General features: G+C 37.3%; 1 protein-coding gene across 1 annotated transcript in view; it reads left to right on the forward strand.

The window, feature by feature from the left end:
- LOC107662262 (protein ABHD17C-like) overlaps window positions 1-19,047 on the forward strand; it is a 46,537-nt gene that overhangs the window by 12,944 nt on the left and 14,546 nt on the right. The window contains exon 2 of the mRNA XM_016452216.1: window positions 12,252-12,431. Within this exon, the coding sequence (XP_016307702.1) occupies window positions 12,252-12,431 (180 nt within the window). The remainder of the gene's footprint in view (window positions 1-12,251; window positions 12,432-19,047) is intronic.

A 19,047-nucleotide genomic window follows, 5' to 3' on the forward strand; every position in this document is an offset into this window, starting at 1 on the left:
GCTAAGCCATCAGAACCAAACCGAAAACAAAGGTATGCATTGAACCATGGGCTATCTGTATTGTTGCATCCCTTGCGCATACTTTGTACGCGCAGGTCGCACATGCGCATTGACTTAGTTTTGCACTAATCAGTTGTTCCACAAGGTGGCAACACTGGCCTAGGCCGTTGTTTCACAGTAGAAAATTAATCTAAAGAGACAGAACAACAACAAAATAGCGGAGACTGCAAGAACAACAGAGTACAAAGACATTTTCATCGATCATAACTTCTAGAGAAAAATAGAGCAGACGCTGGACATAGATAAAGCTCTCTAGAGTGCATGTGTCAACCGCCTGTGTTCGTGTATGCTCTCAAAAGGAGTATACTTTGAAAGACTGCGCATTTGGCTGTATGAATAAAAAACTGAAGTGTACTTTGGTTTTAAGAGTCATAAACCTTTGCTGGTCATAGAGCTTATTCTCTCCTATAATCCAAAGGCCAATGGAAAAATCCTATAGGATTTTTATGGAGGGAACCAGGGCAATGTGAACTTTCAGGATGGCCCACAAAAATCATACCTGCAGCTCTCTATGGGGTTTAGAAAACGTACTTAAGTAGGTCTTTTAAGTGTAGGCAAACCCCAGAAAACAACCGGTATAACAACCAGCGTTTTCTTTTGGAAACTTTAATACCAGATCCAAGCAGGACAGTAGAGTATCAGTTCGTCAGCGTGAGAAACAATTAATTGGTTTCTGTCAAGACCTCAAGAGCCCACCCAGACTACTTTCAAGCTAGTCTGGAGCTGTGTTGAGAGTCGGCGGGGCTAACTAACGCAGGAGAGAGTTGAGCCGCTGGAACTGTTAATGCTCACCTGCTGAGATGAGCAGCTGCGCCTCCATCTGATTCTTCTACTAGTCTGTCACTGAGGCTTATGACTGAGAAACTGCTAGTAAGGCAAAGACATCAGAGTCATACAGAGACATGGTTTGAGAGCAGGAAAGGAAGCAAGTGTGCTCTGCAGTGAAGCATGGACTAATTTTTAACTGCCCTGGGTTTGTGTGACAGACATAGCAACCATAAAATCTGACTCGTCCTCTGCTTTTCACACCTACACAGTTTTTACCACCGTTCATCTCTCTCCACTGATCCTTTTACTTTTGGTTCCTTCCTTTCTTGTAGTCCTTCACAATTCTGTGAATGCGAATCTGTCACCGACTGCATGCTTATTACACCTGCAGACTCAGGCAGGTGTCTTATATATACTGTAGTCTGGATCTTGGCATAACACTCGAGTACCCGAGGTAGGGCTGGACGATATGGCCAAAATTGATATCACGATATATTTCTTAATTTCGGTCGATACGATATAATTCCGATATCGATATGACCACTATTTATCTGAAATAGAAATCTTTTGTAACATTATAAATGCCTTTATCATCACTTTTGATCAATTTTAAGCATCCTTGCTAAATAAAAGTATTAATTTCTATAATTTCTTTCCCAAAAAAAATAATAAAGATTATACTGAATGGAATAGTGTATAATGTGACAAAAGCTTTTTATTTCAGATAAATGCTGATCTTTGGATCTTTCTATTCATCAAAGAACCCTGAAAAAAGATTGTACTCAACGGTTTTAAATATTGATAATCAGCAAATCAGCATATTAGAATGATTTCTGAAGATCATGTGACACTAAATTCATTTTTCATAAGTTTGTATGCACAGACATCTGTTGTGGGGCGTTCTTGGCAGTTTTTGCAAGGCTTTTTTAAATAGTGTTCATATCGATATCGGAATTATATCGTATCGACTGAAATTAATAAATATATCGTGATATAAATTTTGGCCATATCGTCCAGCCCTAAAACAACCCAGCATTTTTTAGAGTGTATGGATGACAAACTGGGATTATTGATGTATTGAATTAGCCAAGATTCATTTTGTGATTCCAGAAGTTTCAAGAACTGTATCTTCAGTAAAGCAATGGTTACATTAATTTTGATGGTCCCCTTTAGACATTGTTGACTATAACTAGCTTTGCAAATACACACCAACTAACTCTTACTAGAGTATTAGTAGACTGTTAAATTTAGGGTTAGTAGTAGAAAAAGTCATGCTTGCGAAGTTATTCATAGTAAGTAGAATGTCTGTTTGTGCACCATCAAAATAAAATGTTTGCAGATATTAAGCAGATAGTCTATTAATGACATAGTTGCAAAGTTACTTACTGCGCTTTTCCACTGCATGGTACGGCACGGCTTGCTTTTGGGGGGTTTTCCACTGTGTACAGTACCTGGTTCCTGGTACTTTTTTCAGTACCACCTCGGTTGAGGTTCCAAGCGAGCCGTACCATTACCAAAATGTGATGTGTAAACCCTGCTGATCACTGATTTACCAGAGAGAATCGTCACCAACTTGCGACACGAGACCCGCTAGATTAAATCATCACAGCCAGCAAGGATCGAACGCAACTTTTATTTGAAAGCACACAACAGTTTCGATCGAGCGCAACTATTTTTAAACAACAAAATAATGGCTTTTTCGTGGTCTGTTGAGGAAGTACAGACGTTCCTCTCGTTGATAGCCGAGGAACAGATCCAGCGAGAGTTTGATGGGACGACGTGGAATGAAAAAGTTTTTCAGGAGGTAGAGGCAGTGCAACTGTAACGACATGTCTGCAATCCCGCCCACTCTAAAGCAGTACTAAACTGCAGTGGAAACGCAAACTGAGCCGAGCCGTACCATGCAGTGGAAAAGCGCCAATTATAGACAACCAAATGTCTAAATAAAGTGTTACCAAAACAGTGGTTATTAAGAGGGTTAATTATTTAAATGCTTTGAAGTCATCCTGTGTCTCCCCTTGGAAGCTTGTTGAAGACACTATAGCAGGCTAATGAAAATTATCCTTTGATTCTGGCCCAATTGTGCACCATTCAATTTATTTTTAATCAAAATGTAACTTGTGTCTCCTCTGATATTAATGTCCTTCTTTGGCTTTCCTGATCACCAAGCACTTTTCTTTTTCAACTCCTCCCTTTCAACCACCTGTCTCCATTCTGGTTAACTTTTCTCAATCCATTCAGTTCCCAATTAAATAATAAATTAGCCATTGTATCCATCTGATATGATCCACTTTACTGCCATTTTTAAAGTTCAGTAGGATATTGAGCTATTGAGAAATAAATAGAAGCTAGTGTTTGTTCCACCTGAACTGACTTGAATTGATTGACATTGCTTGCATGAAGATGAGCACCATTCAGTGATGGACCATAGTGGTGAAATCTTTCTTTAGATCTTTCATATGCGTTTGTGTTTTAAAGCTTAAAGAGATTGTCATGTACCCTCATTCAGATTTGGTAGAGTGCTTTTGCATTTGATTATATCCATGTGGTGTTTGACTCCTGCATTGAGAGAAGTAATCTCATGAACCTGGGGTAATCTGGTGTTGGCAGGTCACTCCTGACTGCACAGAAAAGCAGTAAAAGGATTTTAAAGTGCTTTAGGAGCTTGTCTCCATGCAGTAAATGAAACCGTGCCGTAACGTTTTACACTTGGAGTCTCTCTTTAAAGAGGCACGTGAGGTCAGAGGACATCCTCTTAAAACAGCCGTTTCTTACTCCCAGCACACAGACAGGTGAAAGCATGCAAGTTGCTTACCAGACATTCACTGAACATTTTACGTGGATGCATTTGCTTTCTTGAGCATACAGAATAACTTGCTCTGACAGAGTCTTTGGTGTAAATTGGGGGAATTATGTTTTCGGAGGATTATTTGTAATTGCAAGTAGGATTGGCATGTTGGATAGAATGAAACTAATGTCAGGTTTTGTGACTTGCTACTTAGTATTCAGTAGTTCTGCTATAAAACCAAATGAGCCGCTTTGCTGTCTGCTGCCTATATAGGCAGTATCCTAACTGTAATTGATGTGGAATGCTCTACTAGGCGACAACTGTCTATTAGTGTTGGGCGATATGCTCAATTTTCATATCGTCCTATCATCAGCCTGTGAGATCGCCGATACACGATATTATCGTGCTAATTTATGTAATTATTTAGCTTAGTTTCATTGTGAGAAAGTGAACCAACTCCAGCGTAAGGCCTAAAAGAAGCCTAATGTTTTTAATATGACAGAATTTGTATTTAACATGATAACAAATTAATAGAAACATCTTAATTACTAATTATAATGCTTACATTTCCTCAGGTATTCAAAAAGCAGCTACAGAAAACAAGCAAAGAACATCATCACAAGCTCAGTCTAGCGCGAGTTTATGCACTTTAAAAACACTCCCGTTAAACTCAGTGAATCTACACTATATGATGAATAAATCTCTTATACTTACATCTGCACTTTATTGTTTATAATGAGAATTCGCGAGTCAGAATTCAGTCAGCGCGCGCTGAACAACAGAACTCCGCTGTTTCAGTGATGACTCATCTGAACGCCTCTGACTGGCCATTGCATTCATAAGCTCAGCATAATCGTGTGTGATTGGTTAGAACTATAATGATAATAATAATCGTCTTGCTGTCGTCAAAGGCATCAGCCACAGGTGATATCTCTGTCTATCGTCGATACACGATACTATCGTCTATCGGCACGACCCTACTGTCTATCATACAAATAGCACTTCTCAAGTGCATTGCACTTGGAGACTCGACTTCAATTGATTCCAATAGTGTTTGGCATTACCATTGAGTTGCTTTCAGTATTTGATCATTATCAGTAGTTTAGTACTGAATGTTTATGATCATCTCTCTCACTTTATCCGTGTTGCACTGCATTATAGGTGGCTTGTAATGCATCATTGGATTGCTTTCTTTGCACACCTATGATGTTTTAAAATTCTGTGTAGCTCACTTGGATTTGGAGCTGATCCAATATCATGCATGATGTGAATAAAGTCTTAAAATCTTGTCTGCTCTGTTCAGTAGGGGCTAAACAAATGCCCCTGAATTTTAACTGGTGTTGAAGAAAGTGAACAAAGTGTTGAACTGCTTTGGATTCTTCTCGCAGTGCAACAGACTTAAAGTGTTTGTGCGATGACAGCTAATGAATTGCCTGAAAATGAGTTATGGACAAAACTCAAGGTATTATCAGTAATGCCGGCTAATTAAAATGATCTTTTCACCCACAGCCAAGAACACTGAACCACATCCGTGTGACATTCAGTTATTGCAGAGAAAAAATGGCATGTGGATGAAGATGCATGAAGTCTTCTAATCCTGCACAGCTGGGAAGCCATGTTAATGAGGATTTTAGCAGCAAATTAACACCAATTTGTTAACTATTTTAGTTGTTGTTTGTAGTGCACATTCTGAAACTTTGTTCACATAATGACTCTCATCTCTTTTGCTATTTTCAAGATGGGTCAGTGAGGTCAGTGTTTACTCTGTTGGTCAAGTGCAGGGCAGTTCATAAAGTTTGAACTTCTGCTGACTCTGGTCACCTCGTGCCTCAAGTCCTTGTTTGGATGCTTAAGCTGATTCTTGCAACCAAAACAACAAGATTTTAAATTATTTTATAATGTTCTCTGAGGTTCACTTAATATGTTGTGTGATTTATATATATAGATGGGGCACATTCAAGACTCGCAAGTAAACACCCACTGCTATGATTGGCTAACAGTTTCACTTATTAAAATAACAACTGGATGCTGCTGTGATGTACTCTGAAAACAACATGGGTCATTTAGGTTAAAAACGTGTAAATACTCAGTATATATCAAAAAGTATATAATAGTGCAACAGTGCCCGCCTACATTTTAAATGGCCTGTTTCCAGAAGTATTTTTCTCATTCATTTTTCCTATAAGGATTTAAAAAAAGACTTTGTGTTGTTTGTTATTGGCATGAAGCAAACCAACCAGTTATGAGGTGAACCACAACATTACAGACCTTGATATGAATTACTTGTATATCAGACAAAAAGGCAAAGGCACGAGACTGTTCTTAACATCTTTAATGGGGGAAAGAACTCCAATGAATCATTGCAAATGACTGAAAAACTTTTGATTTAAAGATGTTGATTGCATGTATAGAAAACACATTTTACATTTATTGTAAAATATGCATATATATGGCATGATTTGCTTGTCTCGTTTCAACTGAATGGTGGCGATTTCTTTGCAGAATCGTTGGTAATGTAGTTTTTCTACTAGGAATTATGCTGTTATTTTAAAAATAAGATGAAATAATGCAAGCTGATGACTTTAACAAACCATATACCACCGATTAACAACCTCATAGCTCACACCAGGTCTGTCTTTAATGGGTTACAAGTTATCGTTAAAAATCTATTCCTCAATAGAGAAAATGAATGGGACTTTTACTTCTGGAAGCGATTGTTGCACTCTATTCTGTCTGGTGCAAAATAACGAACAGCTGACACTGCATCTACAGTATCTTTAATGTTGCAGGTTTGCACGTGACAATGAGTTTCTACTTTCTAGCATGAAGTACTTTGCTTGTTCAAACTGAAAGTGGAAACTCTTTTCACCTAAACCATTTTTGACAGTCCGTTCTTGTCAAGAGCCCTCTAAAAAGTTTCTTGCAAACAATTTTCACCGGAATATGCAACTTTTGAATAGCCGTCAATAGGATTTGTGCATTCTATAGGATGACATTAGACGACTCCTGCAAGTAAACAGCGCTGCTACTCTATTACACACATCAGTGCTTACTTGAGATATCATTTGCATATCCATAATTCATATGCATATGGATTACTTAAGAATTTGTAAGGCATAGACATGCATCTGTTTCCATTGAGAAGCCAGCAGGGCATTCACAGCGAGCCTTATTTTCGGGGTAAACCTTTCAGGTTGGCAACAGCATGTGAATTTCAGCCCAAAAATCCATCTTTAAATGTTTGCTTTGGCAGAAAGGCGGCTTCACAAAACAGACTACTGTGTGTGCGCGCCGTTCTTCCTGTGCATGATCACAGAGGCCTCTTATTTTTCCTCAGATTAGCATACACACACAAAAACACGCATCTTTCCCAGTCTCTCTCAGGTTCTCATATTGTTTCAGCTCAGAAAAACACGGCGAATGGTTTGTGTGCGTAGCTGTTTGTGCCGCTTTGGCTATAAACACTGACATTTGCTTTTCGTTCCAGCTGTTCCATGGAATCGGACCCCGGTGCTTGTTTGGACAAGCCATTTCTCATTGCCTTAATTCAGGCTAAGGAAACACAGCATTTGCATCGACTTGTGTGTTTTCGACATGCTTGTGTTTTCAGTAGTTTTCCACATAGGAAAAAAGGGGATGCTTGTGCTAGACGCAGAGAGTTTGTCCTGGCTCTGAGAGTTTTCCCTCTTTTCAGAGCTTGATTTCGGATCAATCTCTGATGTTTTCTCAGTATGTGGAAATGGATTTGTTTTGGCAGATCCTTGAGGTATCATTACACCCTTGTTCTTGCTATCTCACCATCAACATTTGGATCTCTCTGAAATGATATTTGATATCCAATAAGAATAATTAATTTCCCGGCACGTTGAATCAAAGGGGTTTTCTCCTTCCAGAAAATTAACTCGCATGAGTGACGGGAAGCATATTGAGGCTTGAAAAGACCCTCTGATTGGTTTGTTTTGGCCTGGTTCCCTTTCCAAACCAATTTTCCCATCCATACTAGGCTTACTGCGGTAGTCTGTGTTGACGGTGTTACCGGTGTTATGCGCAACATGGTTACATCACTGCACACCTTTACATCAAGGTGTATGCCGTGCCTCCAAGCTTTCTTATTCATTTTGCTAATAAATGTTCTATGTTTGTTATTTTATTTTTTTTACATATATTTAAACTTTGTGCAAGTTATTTATTTATATTAGGCCTATAGCATGGTGTATTTTTATTCGGTTTGTTAACAAAATTTCTATGTTTAATATAAGTGAGTTGTCCATCTTGTTGTTGTCCATTCAAACAATTGACGCCAAATTGACGCTAATTCGCACAGGTATTTATAAGTAGGCCTGGGCGATAAAACGGTATCGATATTTATCAACGGTACACCTTTTTTGATAACGATATAAAAAATTGTTCGATATAGTGCAGGATATAGGCACGTGCTATGCTAACACGAACACATGCTGAATTGAGTGCTGTGCCTGCCTGTAATGAGGAGATTGTGAATAAAAAATTATAATATTAGTCGAATTTAAAATAAACATTTGCATTTGAATGTTAGGAGTGTGTCAGGGAGCGTCATCAGTGGCACACAAGTTGCGGTGATAATGATGTAAGTGACGTTGTTGCATTTTAATATTTTAGTAGTCTAGCCCACGAGATGCGCCGCTGCTGTGTTATGCATTCAAAATATTAGAGAAATATAGAAGCTCAATGCGGAGAAGATCTTGATTAGGTGAAAACCGAAACCAAGCCATTCACACAGATGCATATTCAGCGCATTTAGAAGGACAAATATGACTGCTGCACTCGTGTCTCACACAAGAGATGTAGCCATGCAAAGTTAAAGCAGTTTAAACTTTTAGAAAACACGTCGCGAACTTGTAGAGGTTTATTCCTTTTCACTGCATCTCATATGTTTTTAAATGCAATTTCCGTGATGGGCGATTCGGCTCTTTGTATTAAGCAATGCGTAAATACATGATGCTGTTTTGTTCATAATTGTTTATGCAATTTACGAAATTATATTTGATTTATGAGTTAATTTAGACGTAATGCACGTTTTTTTTATAGACAGTTATTTCCCTGCGTTGACGTGCTGCATTATTTTGCTCATTGCGCCCTCCTGTGGCCTCGGGAGACAAGCCAAAAGTTTCCTTAAGTCCTATTTAATCGACATATAAAACATTAGAAATTAGATATTTGTTTAATTTGTATTGTGTGTTTGACTGTTAAAACAAAAAAAATATTAGTTGTTTGTCTCAATAAATTGGGTTAATTTAAAAATACAGTGGTTAAATAAATAAAAAATTCTATTGCTCTTTTTTTAAAAAGGTTATAAAAAATGTCAATAATTATCGATACCGAACGATATGAAATATTATATCGTTGATACATGTTTTAGCTATATCGCCCAGCCCTATTTATCAGCCATTTAAAAGCAAAGGAAAGCAAGGAAAAGATGGAAAACCCCAACAAACCCCACCCCACGGTGATACCGGTATTACCGGTGTTATCACACATCGATTACCCGGTGGAAAAATTTCCTCACCATCACAACCCTAATCCATACTAATCTTTGACTCATGCAGGTATCCCGATATCCATCTAACCTCCTTCTCCAAGTGTTTCTGTTTTCATCTGAGCCTTCAGAAAAATGCCATTTCCTGTTTCCGTGATGTAGTTGTTGTATAACCTTGTGTTTTGGGTCATTGTTATGTTGAATTACCGATGATTGTTTGAGTTATTACAGCTTGACATTCTGCTGTGGAGTTTTGTGGTATGTAGTGTTTTTCTCTAAACATAACAGCATGTACTTTTCACCAGAAAGTTCAACTTTTGTCCTCTCCTTTCACACAGCATCGCTGTGGTGGTGTTTTTTAATATCTTGGTGGTCTTCTGCAAGTTGTAAGATGGACAGCAGTATGTTGTTCTTGTCTTCTGTAACCTCCTGTGAGTAACTTCCTGTGCCATGCTTTGCTTGGATCTTGGTGCATCGGTGAATTATCAAGAGATAAGAGATCCAGCAGATCCTTTGAGAGAAGCTTGAGCACTCAGATTGTCTCTGATCCCCAAAAAACTTTGTAAATGAAGAGTATGACTGGAAGATCCTCTAGTGGGACTCAGTCTCAGCATGTTTGTATGTTCTCTGAAGACTCCATGACATGCCCTTGCATTGATCTTTGTAGGACACTTACTCCTAGGGAGTAGTAAGTGTTTTGAAATGTTTAAAGTTCTGCACTCATAAAGTTCAGTTCTGAGTTATTATAGTTCCATTCGGAAAGTTTTCCTGTCCATCCTCTTCTTTTTTTTTTTTTGCCAGTAGAACCTGAAATGACTTTTGGTCTGGAAGGTTATTTATAAAGTGTTACCATTTTTATTGATAAATTGTTCCCCTTTTAACTTAATAATAATAATAATAACAAATTATTATTAGTAGTAATTTATAATTATTTATTATTTATTTTCAATGCATTACTACTACTACTATTATTATTATTATTATTATTATTTTATTTAACTTAAAGTTGAACTTACGGACCATTTTGTATGAAAACAATAATTTGAAAATGAAAATTTTGGTGAATAACATTTAAAATTATAGTCTGTGCCTCATGCAGAATCATGTCATATGACAAGTCCATATGTATCATATCTTTTAAAAAAAAAAATTCTGGTAATTTTTGAAGTGTGACTGTCATTGACTTGACGACTTTCATTTTTGGGGGAACCATTTCTTTAAATAAGGTTTCAGTTTTAAATCATGCGTGTAAAAAAAAATCCAGTTTATTCAAAACGGTTCACAAACAAATTTTCCTAACTGTAAGCTGACTCTCAATATGGATTGTTGTTGATGGAGATTAATTACCTCAGTGATGTGTTTTCCCTCTCCTCTCCATCTCCAGATCCAGATCTCTAAAAACTTGATTGTCAAGCCTGAATTTCACAGTATCTATCAGCTTGGTCACATGGGTGGTTGTTTATTTACAAGAGCGCTCTCTGTCTCCTCTTTTCACCCTGTAATATCTGTCTGTGTGGAAAACGGAGAAGGAGACTTCATGTTCCGTTACCTGATAAAATCTCGCCAAAGCTAGTCGAGTTCAAAGAGGCTCGTGTAGCCAGCGCTCTCCGCGGGACACTTTGTACCGCTGCGTGTGCATTTGAGACATCTCACTCGGCTCTGGGCAAGCCTCTGGTAAAAACCTGAAATAGTCTGATCTGAGGTCAGACTTCAAACATGTTTGCTTTCTGTCAGTGACCCTGGCGCACACCTTAGAGCCGCCACTTCTGATCAGGTGTCAGACCCGACTGCAAAGCTGCCCAGGAAAGTTGGAGAACAAAAACCTGAAGAGCATTACCAGTGCATTTTTTCCTTCCTTTCTCCATCTATGTCTTGACTTCTCACTCGCCCTCTTTAGCCTTTCCTTTGAGCGCATCTTAAAGTGTCAAATAAAGCTTCAGTCTTGTGTTCACTAGCTCAGGGACTCACTTAGTTGTTTTATGGAGCCTGCGAGTTCTCTGTTCTTGACCTAACATGCCATTTTGTCCAGTTGGATTATCTAATAATATGCCATGATGAAAATATATTTTGCCACAAATTGTAATGTTGCTATAGACACACATGCAATTCAAAGTAAACGGCATGAGCTGTTTGCATTAGGGATGCTCCGATCAGGATTTTTGCAGCCAATACGGAGTACCGATTTCTTGTCATGATGATCGGCCGATACTGATACCGATTCTGATGCTTCAAGCTTTATATAGACTGTTTCATCGGGCGCATGCGCCTGGCCCGAAGTTTACTTCCGGTCTGTGTTTGTTTATCAGTCTGGCTATGGCGCCGGCTACAAACGCAGTTACAGTAAAGGTGGTGAGTAGACTGAAGTTGGGCTCAGGTGGTTGTGCTGTGGGATGTGTTTCCCATACATTTATTTATTTGTGGCGCTCGCCACAATATAAAAACTGTCCGATTTTCCAAAAGGCTTAGTTGAATAAACATGAGCACGTACTGCACGTTTAAAAATCAAAACGAGGCGTGGGTGTTTTTATATCACTGTATTTCTGAAGGAAGAACATTTTCGATGTCATTTTGGGGAAACCGCAAACATGCCGCGGCTGGCTGATAAACACAAGCATTAGAGCGGCCGCCATCAGCTCCGGTTCCCGTGGAGCCGTAACGCGCCGCAGACGTGTGCAGTGAGGCGCAGATCAGCTCTAGCGTCACTGAATCTGCTGTTAAAAATGAACCATTCATCATATCATCATGCAAAACATACACGACAAATAGCAAATTTTTCATTGTTTCTCGAAACGTCATAGCATTTCCACACCGGCGATGACATGACTGCGGCGCCACATCATTTACGTCCCCACGCATCATGTACATCGTCACGCGTTGACGTCATCAAATTGCGATCGGTTCGTGAGATCGGCCAAGTGTAGTGAGTACCGATCGAGTCATAAAATGTGATTATCGGCCGATACCGATCTCCGGCCGATCGATCGGAGCATCGTTGCATTGATGTAATTTAACCCACACTGATGAGAGGATGACAGATTTGTACCATGCTTGAAGTGCTGATATGGTATGTAATGATTTACAGCTGTTTTTAATTTCTTCTCTCTCTTTGTCAATCTGAAGGTATGGAGTGACTCCGGAAAACATCATCCTGTATGGGCAGAGCATAGGGACGGTGCCGACGGTGGACCTGGCGGCCCGGTACGAGTGCGCGGCAGTGATCCTCCACTCTCCCCTCATGTCCGGCTTGCGTGTGGCCTTTCCCGACACCCGCAAAACCTACTGTTTTGATGCCTTCCCGAGGTAAGATCCAAAAATCTGTGGACCAGAATGCATTGCATGTGAATGCAGACTCTTCTAGATGCACTACAGTGTTATTTTAGTATCATTGAGATGCTATTATAGTCTTTATTAATTTTTTTTTATTATTATTTTTTTATATATTTTCTGTTTTCATTTTAAGTTAAGTTGAAGTGTTAGTAATTTTGTTTTTATTTGCTTGTTTTTATAGTTTGTTTTATTTTAGTAGATCAAGTTGACCTAAATGAAAATTTGAGAAAATACTTTTTTATATTTAATTTTACATTTTAGTTTAGATAACAAATGTTTTTTATGGACTTAATTCTATCATTTATCTATCTTATCTATCTTATCTATCTATCTAATTTTGGATAATGCTTTTCAATGATCCATTTATTAGTAATGTAGTTAACTACAACTAACATTAACATACCATTCTATCATTACTGCATAAAATTAATTTCAGAATGTACTAATACATGATTAAAAACATAAGTTGCATCTATTCATATTACGTAATGGACTTGAGCTAACATGAATTAACAATGAACAATTATATTTTATTAACTAAAGTTAACAAATTTAATAAATACTGTAGCAAATGTATTTCTCATTGTTATTTAATGTTAGTTAATGCATTAACTAACATTAACTAATGGGACTGAATTAAGTTAACTAGTGCTACCAATGTTTAATGCTGTAAAAGTTTATTTCAAATAATTGCTTTTCTTTTGAATTTTCTTTTCATGAAACCTGAAAAATGTACGTTAACATATGTATTATGTATGTATTAAGCAGCACAACTGTTTTCATCATTGATAATAATCAGAAATATTTCTTGAGCAGCAAATCAGCATATTAGACTGATTTCTGAAGTATCATGTGACACAGAAGTAGGCATGGGACGATAACCGGTTTCAGGGTATACCGCGGTTTGGAAAAGTCACGGTTTCCAAACCACTAAAATTTCCCGTTATACCGTTCCTGCGGTATGCACAGTTTTTTTACGTGTCGTCAAAGACTGAAAGTGCAGGACTCCCTCAGTTGTGTGCAGCGTAGAGCGTAACGAGTCACACTCCCCCTCAGCCCCTCCGGTTGGTGCGAGCGGTCAGAGTCACCTGTGTGTGGGATGGCCGAAGGAGATGAATCCCTGGAACTTTTTCCCCCGTCAAAAAAGACGAAGTCTGTCGTATGGGAATTTTTCGGGCAACGTAGACTAACCATGTTCCGTACACAACGGTGTTCCGTACAGATGACGTTTTAGCTCCGATCGCTAAATAAATACTTCCAGGTCGAACATAAACTATATATCTGTGTCATGATTTAGTACAATAATTAAATTTAGCTGGTATCACTTCTATAATTTTAAGCCTCCTGCCATTGTTTACATCTGTTCAAAGTCACGACATTTAAAAAACAAACTGTTGTACGGAGAGACCGTGTGTGTGTGTGTGTGTGTGTGTGTGTGTGTGTCACACGCGCTCTCTCTCTTTGTGTGTGTGTGTGTGACACTTGCGCTCTCTCTTTCCTTATGTGTGTATGTGCACACATCCTCGTACTTCACCGTTCCAAACTTAATCCGGGAAAGGTGAACACATTCCTGCATCATAACTTGGACTGAAAGATGAATGTGTAGAAAGTGAGCATGTCTCCAAAAACCTTGTTGAGCTGCAGGTTTAATGACTGCATCTGTTTATTCATTTTTTTATTTTTGTTTTTACAGAAATTATGTTTTGATTATATTTTTGATTATTGAGCTGCAGGTTTAGGCTCACTTAAGTGACTGCATTTAATTAAGAAGAATTTAATTGTTTATTCTAATTATTTAGCCTGACATGTTTACTGTTCCAAAATGTTCTATATGTTTCTTAAAAATAAAATGTTTTTTTTTTTAAGTTTTTTTTTACCCAGACATTTAAAAATAACATATTTTAGAGATGTAATCGCAATACCGTGAAACTGTGATATTTTTATCTAAGGTTATCATACCGTCAGAATCTCATACCGGCCCATGCCTACACAGAAGACTGGAGTAATGATGCTGCAAATTCATATTTGATCACAGAAATAAATTACATATTAAAATATATTCAAATAGAAAACGGCTAATTTAATTGTATTAATATTTCTTAGTTTTTACATAGTTTTTACTATGTTTTTGATCAAAAATGCAGCCTTGGTGAGCATAAGAGACTTCTTTCAAAAACAAAAGCTTGCTGACCTTAAACGTTTGACCGATAGTGTGCATGATCTGAATTTTTATGCATCATTGTTCTCCATTTTTGTGTGCATTATGCTTAAGATGATCTATGAATGGGCTTCGGCTGGTTTGTTGGCATGTAGGATCAAACCACTAACAGCCTGAAGCTGTACACATACACTGCGGTACCCACCCAGCAGGAACTGCTAGCAGGAACATCAGGAAGCTCAGAATGGCCTCATCACTCATAAAACAGGAATCTGAACAAGTCGAGTCGACACAGAGAACCACAATTACATCCTGTAAACCTCATCTAGCCTTCATGCCAGCTTCTCTCAAGCTTTGTTCCCTTACCTCCTCTTTTCCATTTTAGCAGTTTATTTTCGCTTCTTTTGGAAACTACTAGAGTTTTATAAAGTGGGAAGTGACTTGTGTTTCACCACGCTGAGCTAGAAAGTGCTCAAAGTGAGCCATTTGCCTTCCTTTCAGGAGTTCAGGCGATGGCTTTCAAGTGTCTCACAGCTGTAGTCATTTGTTTTTTTTTGCTTGAAATTGAAAGTGGTTCTAGACGCCGAGTAATGAAATGAAAATTGAGGTTTGAATTTGGACAGCAGACATGATTTGCATATGTTTTTTGCATGTTTGGAGAATTGCCGGTATGCAAAATGTTATGGTTTTCATCTAGTTCTGCAACCTAGATGGTTTTAACAATGTTAGAAGTGTTAACAAAGGAGATTGATATACCGTTTATACTGTAGTATCTCTATATCTATATGGCTATCAGTGGACATGGTTAATATATTTATACCTTTATTTAATGTATTTTTAAATTTAAAAAGCAGTGGCACTACTAAATTGATCCTTTTCAGAAGTGTGACTTTAGTTCAGCTGTTTTTAAAATAGTCTTCACTTTTCAAGTAACAAGCCGTTTTTACAGCAATTAACACGCAGCTTTACTGCTCTCACATAGCGTTGGAAACGTTTGTTTTGGTTCATGTAAATGAACAGGTTTAAAACTGGTTTTAGGTTTATTTTTGTGTTGTGGAATATTTGTCAAATGCTGCTTTTCATCACTGTTGTATAAGCGAGGGTGTTATATTTAGTGTAAATGTATTCAAGTTTGAAGCTGTCAGCAGTCTTATTTTAGTATTATTTATGTACTGTTAAAGTATTTTGATTTAACTTTCATTTTTATACTTTCAGTTATATAAATTGTAGTTTTAGTAAGTTTGTGCTTTTCTATTTTTTATTTCTATATAGCTATCAAATCTATTCAATATTACAGTTTCAGTAAATTACGTATTTAAGCTTATTTCAGTTAGTTGCTAAGGCAATATTACAAATTTTTCCTAAAGTTACATTTTTCATACAATATTTGTATTTTTTTATTTATTTCAATTGCTGAAAATTATTTGTAATACTTCTAGTTTAACATTAACAACTCTGGCTGCCATGTATTTGATTTTTCATTTATTAAAAAAATAAATCCTTGTTTTTGTTACAGAAAAATAACACTCATAAAATTTAAATGATCAGGTTGTTTTGGATTGATTTTATAGGATATTTATAAGATAAATATGTTAGGAAACATTTCATAAGTATAATATATTGTAGATGTTGTTTTTTTTTTTTGTTAGTTTGTAGCTTACATCTTGGCAAGGTTTCCAAGTCGCTTTCCCAGACTTAATCGAGATACACACTTAGGGCTGGACAATAATTCAATATCAATATGTATAGCTATATAATTTTTTTCAATAACGGTGATATGATTTTTAAACACATTTCCGATATTTCGATATACATTACCAGTGTTTCCTACATTTATTTATTTGTGCTGTTTGACTTCGTTGAATAAACATGAGCACTGCACGTTTAAAAATCATAACACGGCGCGGGTGTTTTATATGAATGTATCTCTGAAGGGAATTGACTGTCTTCAGAAAAGTTTCGATGGCATTTTCATTTGATCTGATAAAGTAGCATTCATGAGCGGAGCTGCTTTGATTACAGCCATTACTGGAGAAACCGCTAGTTTTATCACTCTAAAAGCGCCTCCCGCTGGCAGAGAATTAGTTTTAATTTTAAATGAGCCCGTCTCCAGCAACATTTCCAGTTTTTGTGGTTGTTCAATTTTGATTGATTGATTGATTGAAAGAAAGAAAAATGTATACATTTTATTCAGCAAGGATGCATTAAAGTGATCAAAAAGTGACAGTAAAGACATTTATAATGTAACAAAACATTTTTAGCAAATAAATGCTGTTTTGAAATTTCTGTTCATAAAAGAATGCTGAAAAAAGAGGTTTGCCATAAATTACATTTTAAAATATATTCAAATAGAAAAGTTGTTTTCAATATTTCACACTGTTGCCGTTTTACTTTATTTGTGATCAAATTAATGCATCCTAGAGACTTCCAAAACATTAAAAATCTTACTGACCCCAAATCTTTAAACGCTATGTCATAGGCGGAGCGTGTGCTTAGCCTTCCCCTGGCCATGGGGACTTGGGGCAAAAATGCCACTAAATTGGACAAAAATGCCCATGCACAAACAAATTAAATCTATTACGTCTGTTGCTAAAAGAGTGAATATGAATAGACCGTTTCGATTGCGGCATTAAATTAAGATCTGCTCATGTTGCACCATATTTCATTTTAGGCGTTTTTACAGTGTTGCGCATTTTAACCAATCACACACAATTGTGTTGCGCTTAGGAATGCAATGGCCAATCAGAAGCGTTCAGATGAGTCATCGTTCAATCTCATCAGTTTTGTTGAGTGCGCGCTGACTGAATTCCGGACTCTTGCGAATTCTCTCATCATAAACAACAAAGCGCAGATGTACATACAATGTAAGTAAGAGATTCATTTAACAGTGTATACAGCTTCAGTGATTATAACCATAGTTTTATTTTTTTTTTGAGGGTGCTTAAACTCGCATAGATCAATGTTAGTGATAATGTCACTTTCTATATATAATTTATTCGCTGTTTGAATAGCCGTGGAAAGGAAACGTTATATAATTATCAATTTCTAAAGTTTTTATTAAATTGTAATCACGTTAAATACAAATTCAGTCCCATTAAACATTTTTTTTTAGCCTACATGACACCCATGTCTGGTTCTTTCCTAAAAAGACGGGTTTATGATGTTTAATACATTTGGCTGCTTTTAGCCTTACCCTGGAGTTGGTTCACCCTCCGCCTATGGCTAGTGTATCTGACATATAAAACGTATCTACTATATAAAATTACTCCTACTGTGACATTATTCCACTCCTACAAGATACAGTAGATACTGGACATGTGGATGGACTATAGCTGTACAGCATAAGAAAGAAAAGAATGGCTGGTTATTGTATTGTGGTGCTATTCTAAGGTCTGAATGAGGGAACTTTAATACCGTGCCTGATACGACAGGTCTGCAGTTAACACTCGAACGTGTCTTATACAGTATAAGTGCATGCAGGCTTTGTTTCAGTCTCACTGCCAGGGACAGAAGCTTTGATGCATTGTCAAATAAAATCTCTCTCTAAATCTCCTGCGAAGTCCTCTCAAACCTGAGAACTGCCGGACGTCTGCGCTGACAGAAGGTGTGTTTTGCTTGGACATGTTGTCGTGAACATCTATATGTGACCCTGGACCAAAAAACCACTCATAAGGGTAAATTTTTCGAAATTGAGATTTGTACATAATCTGAAGGCTGAATAAATAAGCTTTCCATTGATGTATGGTTTGTTAGGATAGGACTATATTTGGCCGAGATACAACTATTTGAAAATCTGGAATCTGAGGGTGCAAAAAAAATCTAAATATTGAGAAAATTGCCTTTAAAGTTGTCTTTAAAGTTGTCCAAATTAAGTTCTTAGCAATGCATATTACTAATCAAAAATTGTTTTAATATATTTACAGTAGGAAATTTACAAAATATCTTCATGGAACATGATCTTTAATTAACATCCTACTGATTTTTTGCTTAAAATAAAAATCTATAATTTTAACCCATACAATGTATTTTTGGCTATTGCTACAAATATACCCCAGTGACTTAAGACTGCTTTTGTGCTTCAGGGTCACATATGTGTAATTGCTCCAGTCACGAAAACCCTTGAACAGCAGCTTGAAACTGCAGTTGCTCTTGTACTGTTATAATACACAGTTTGAAACATGTCAGATTACACAGATTATCTTCAAGTATTCCTGGTAAAATCGAAGAAGTTCTTTTGAAACCCCCTGTCGTGATAGTTGACACCCTTGTCGGTTTCTGTGAACGTGCATCGCTATTCCCTGAAGGTGTTGGGTGAGGCGTGCGGTACCTCCAAATCTCATTCCCTTCATCTCGGCTGTAACTAGGGATGCACCAGTATCGGTATCGGGCCCGATACTGAGCTCCTGTACTCGTACTCGTTAAAATGCCCCG

The sequence above is a fragment of the Sinocyclocheilus anshuiensis genome, unplaced genomic scaffold, assembly GCF_001515605.1.
Source record: "Sinocyclocheilus anshuiensis isolate Anshui unplaced genomic scaffold, SAMN03320099.WGS_v1.1 scaffold579, whole genome shotgun sequence".
Taxonomy (NCBI): domain Eukaryota; kingdom Metazoa; phylum Chordata; class Actinopteri; order Cypriniformes; family Cyprinidae; genus Sinocyclocheilus; species Sinocyclocheilus anshuiensis.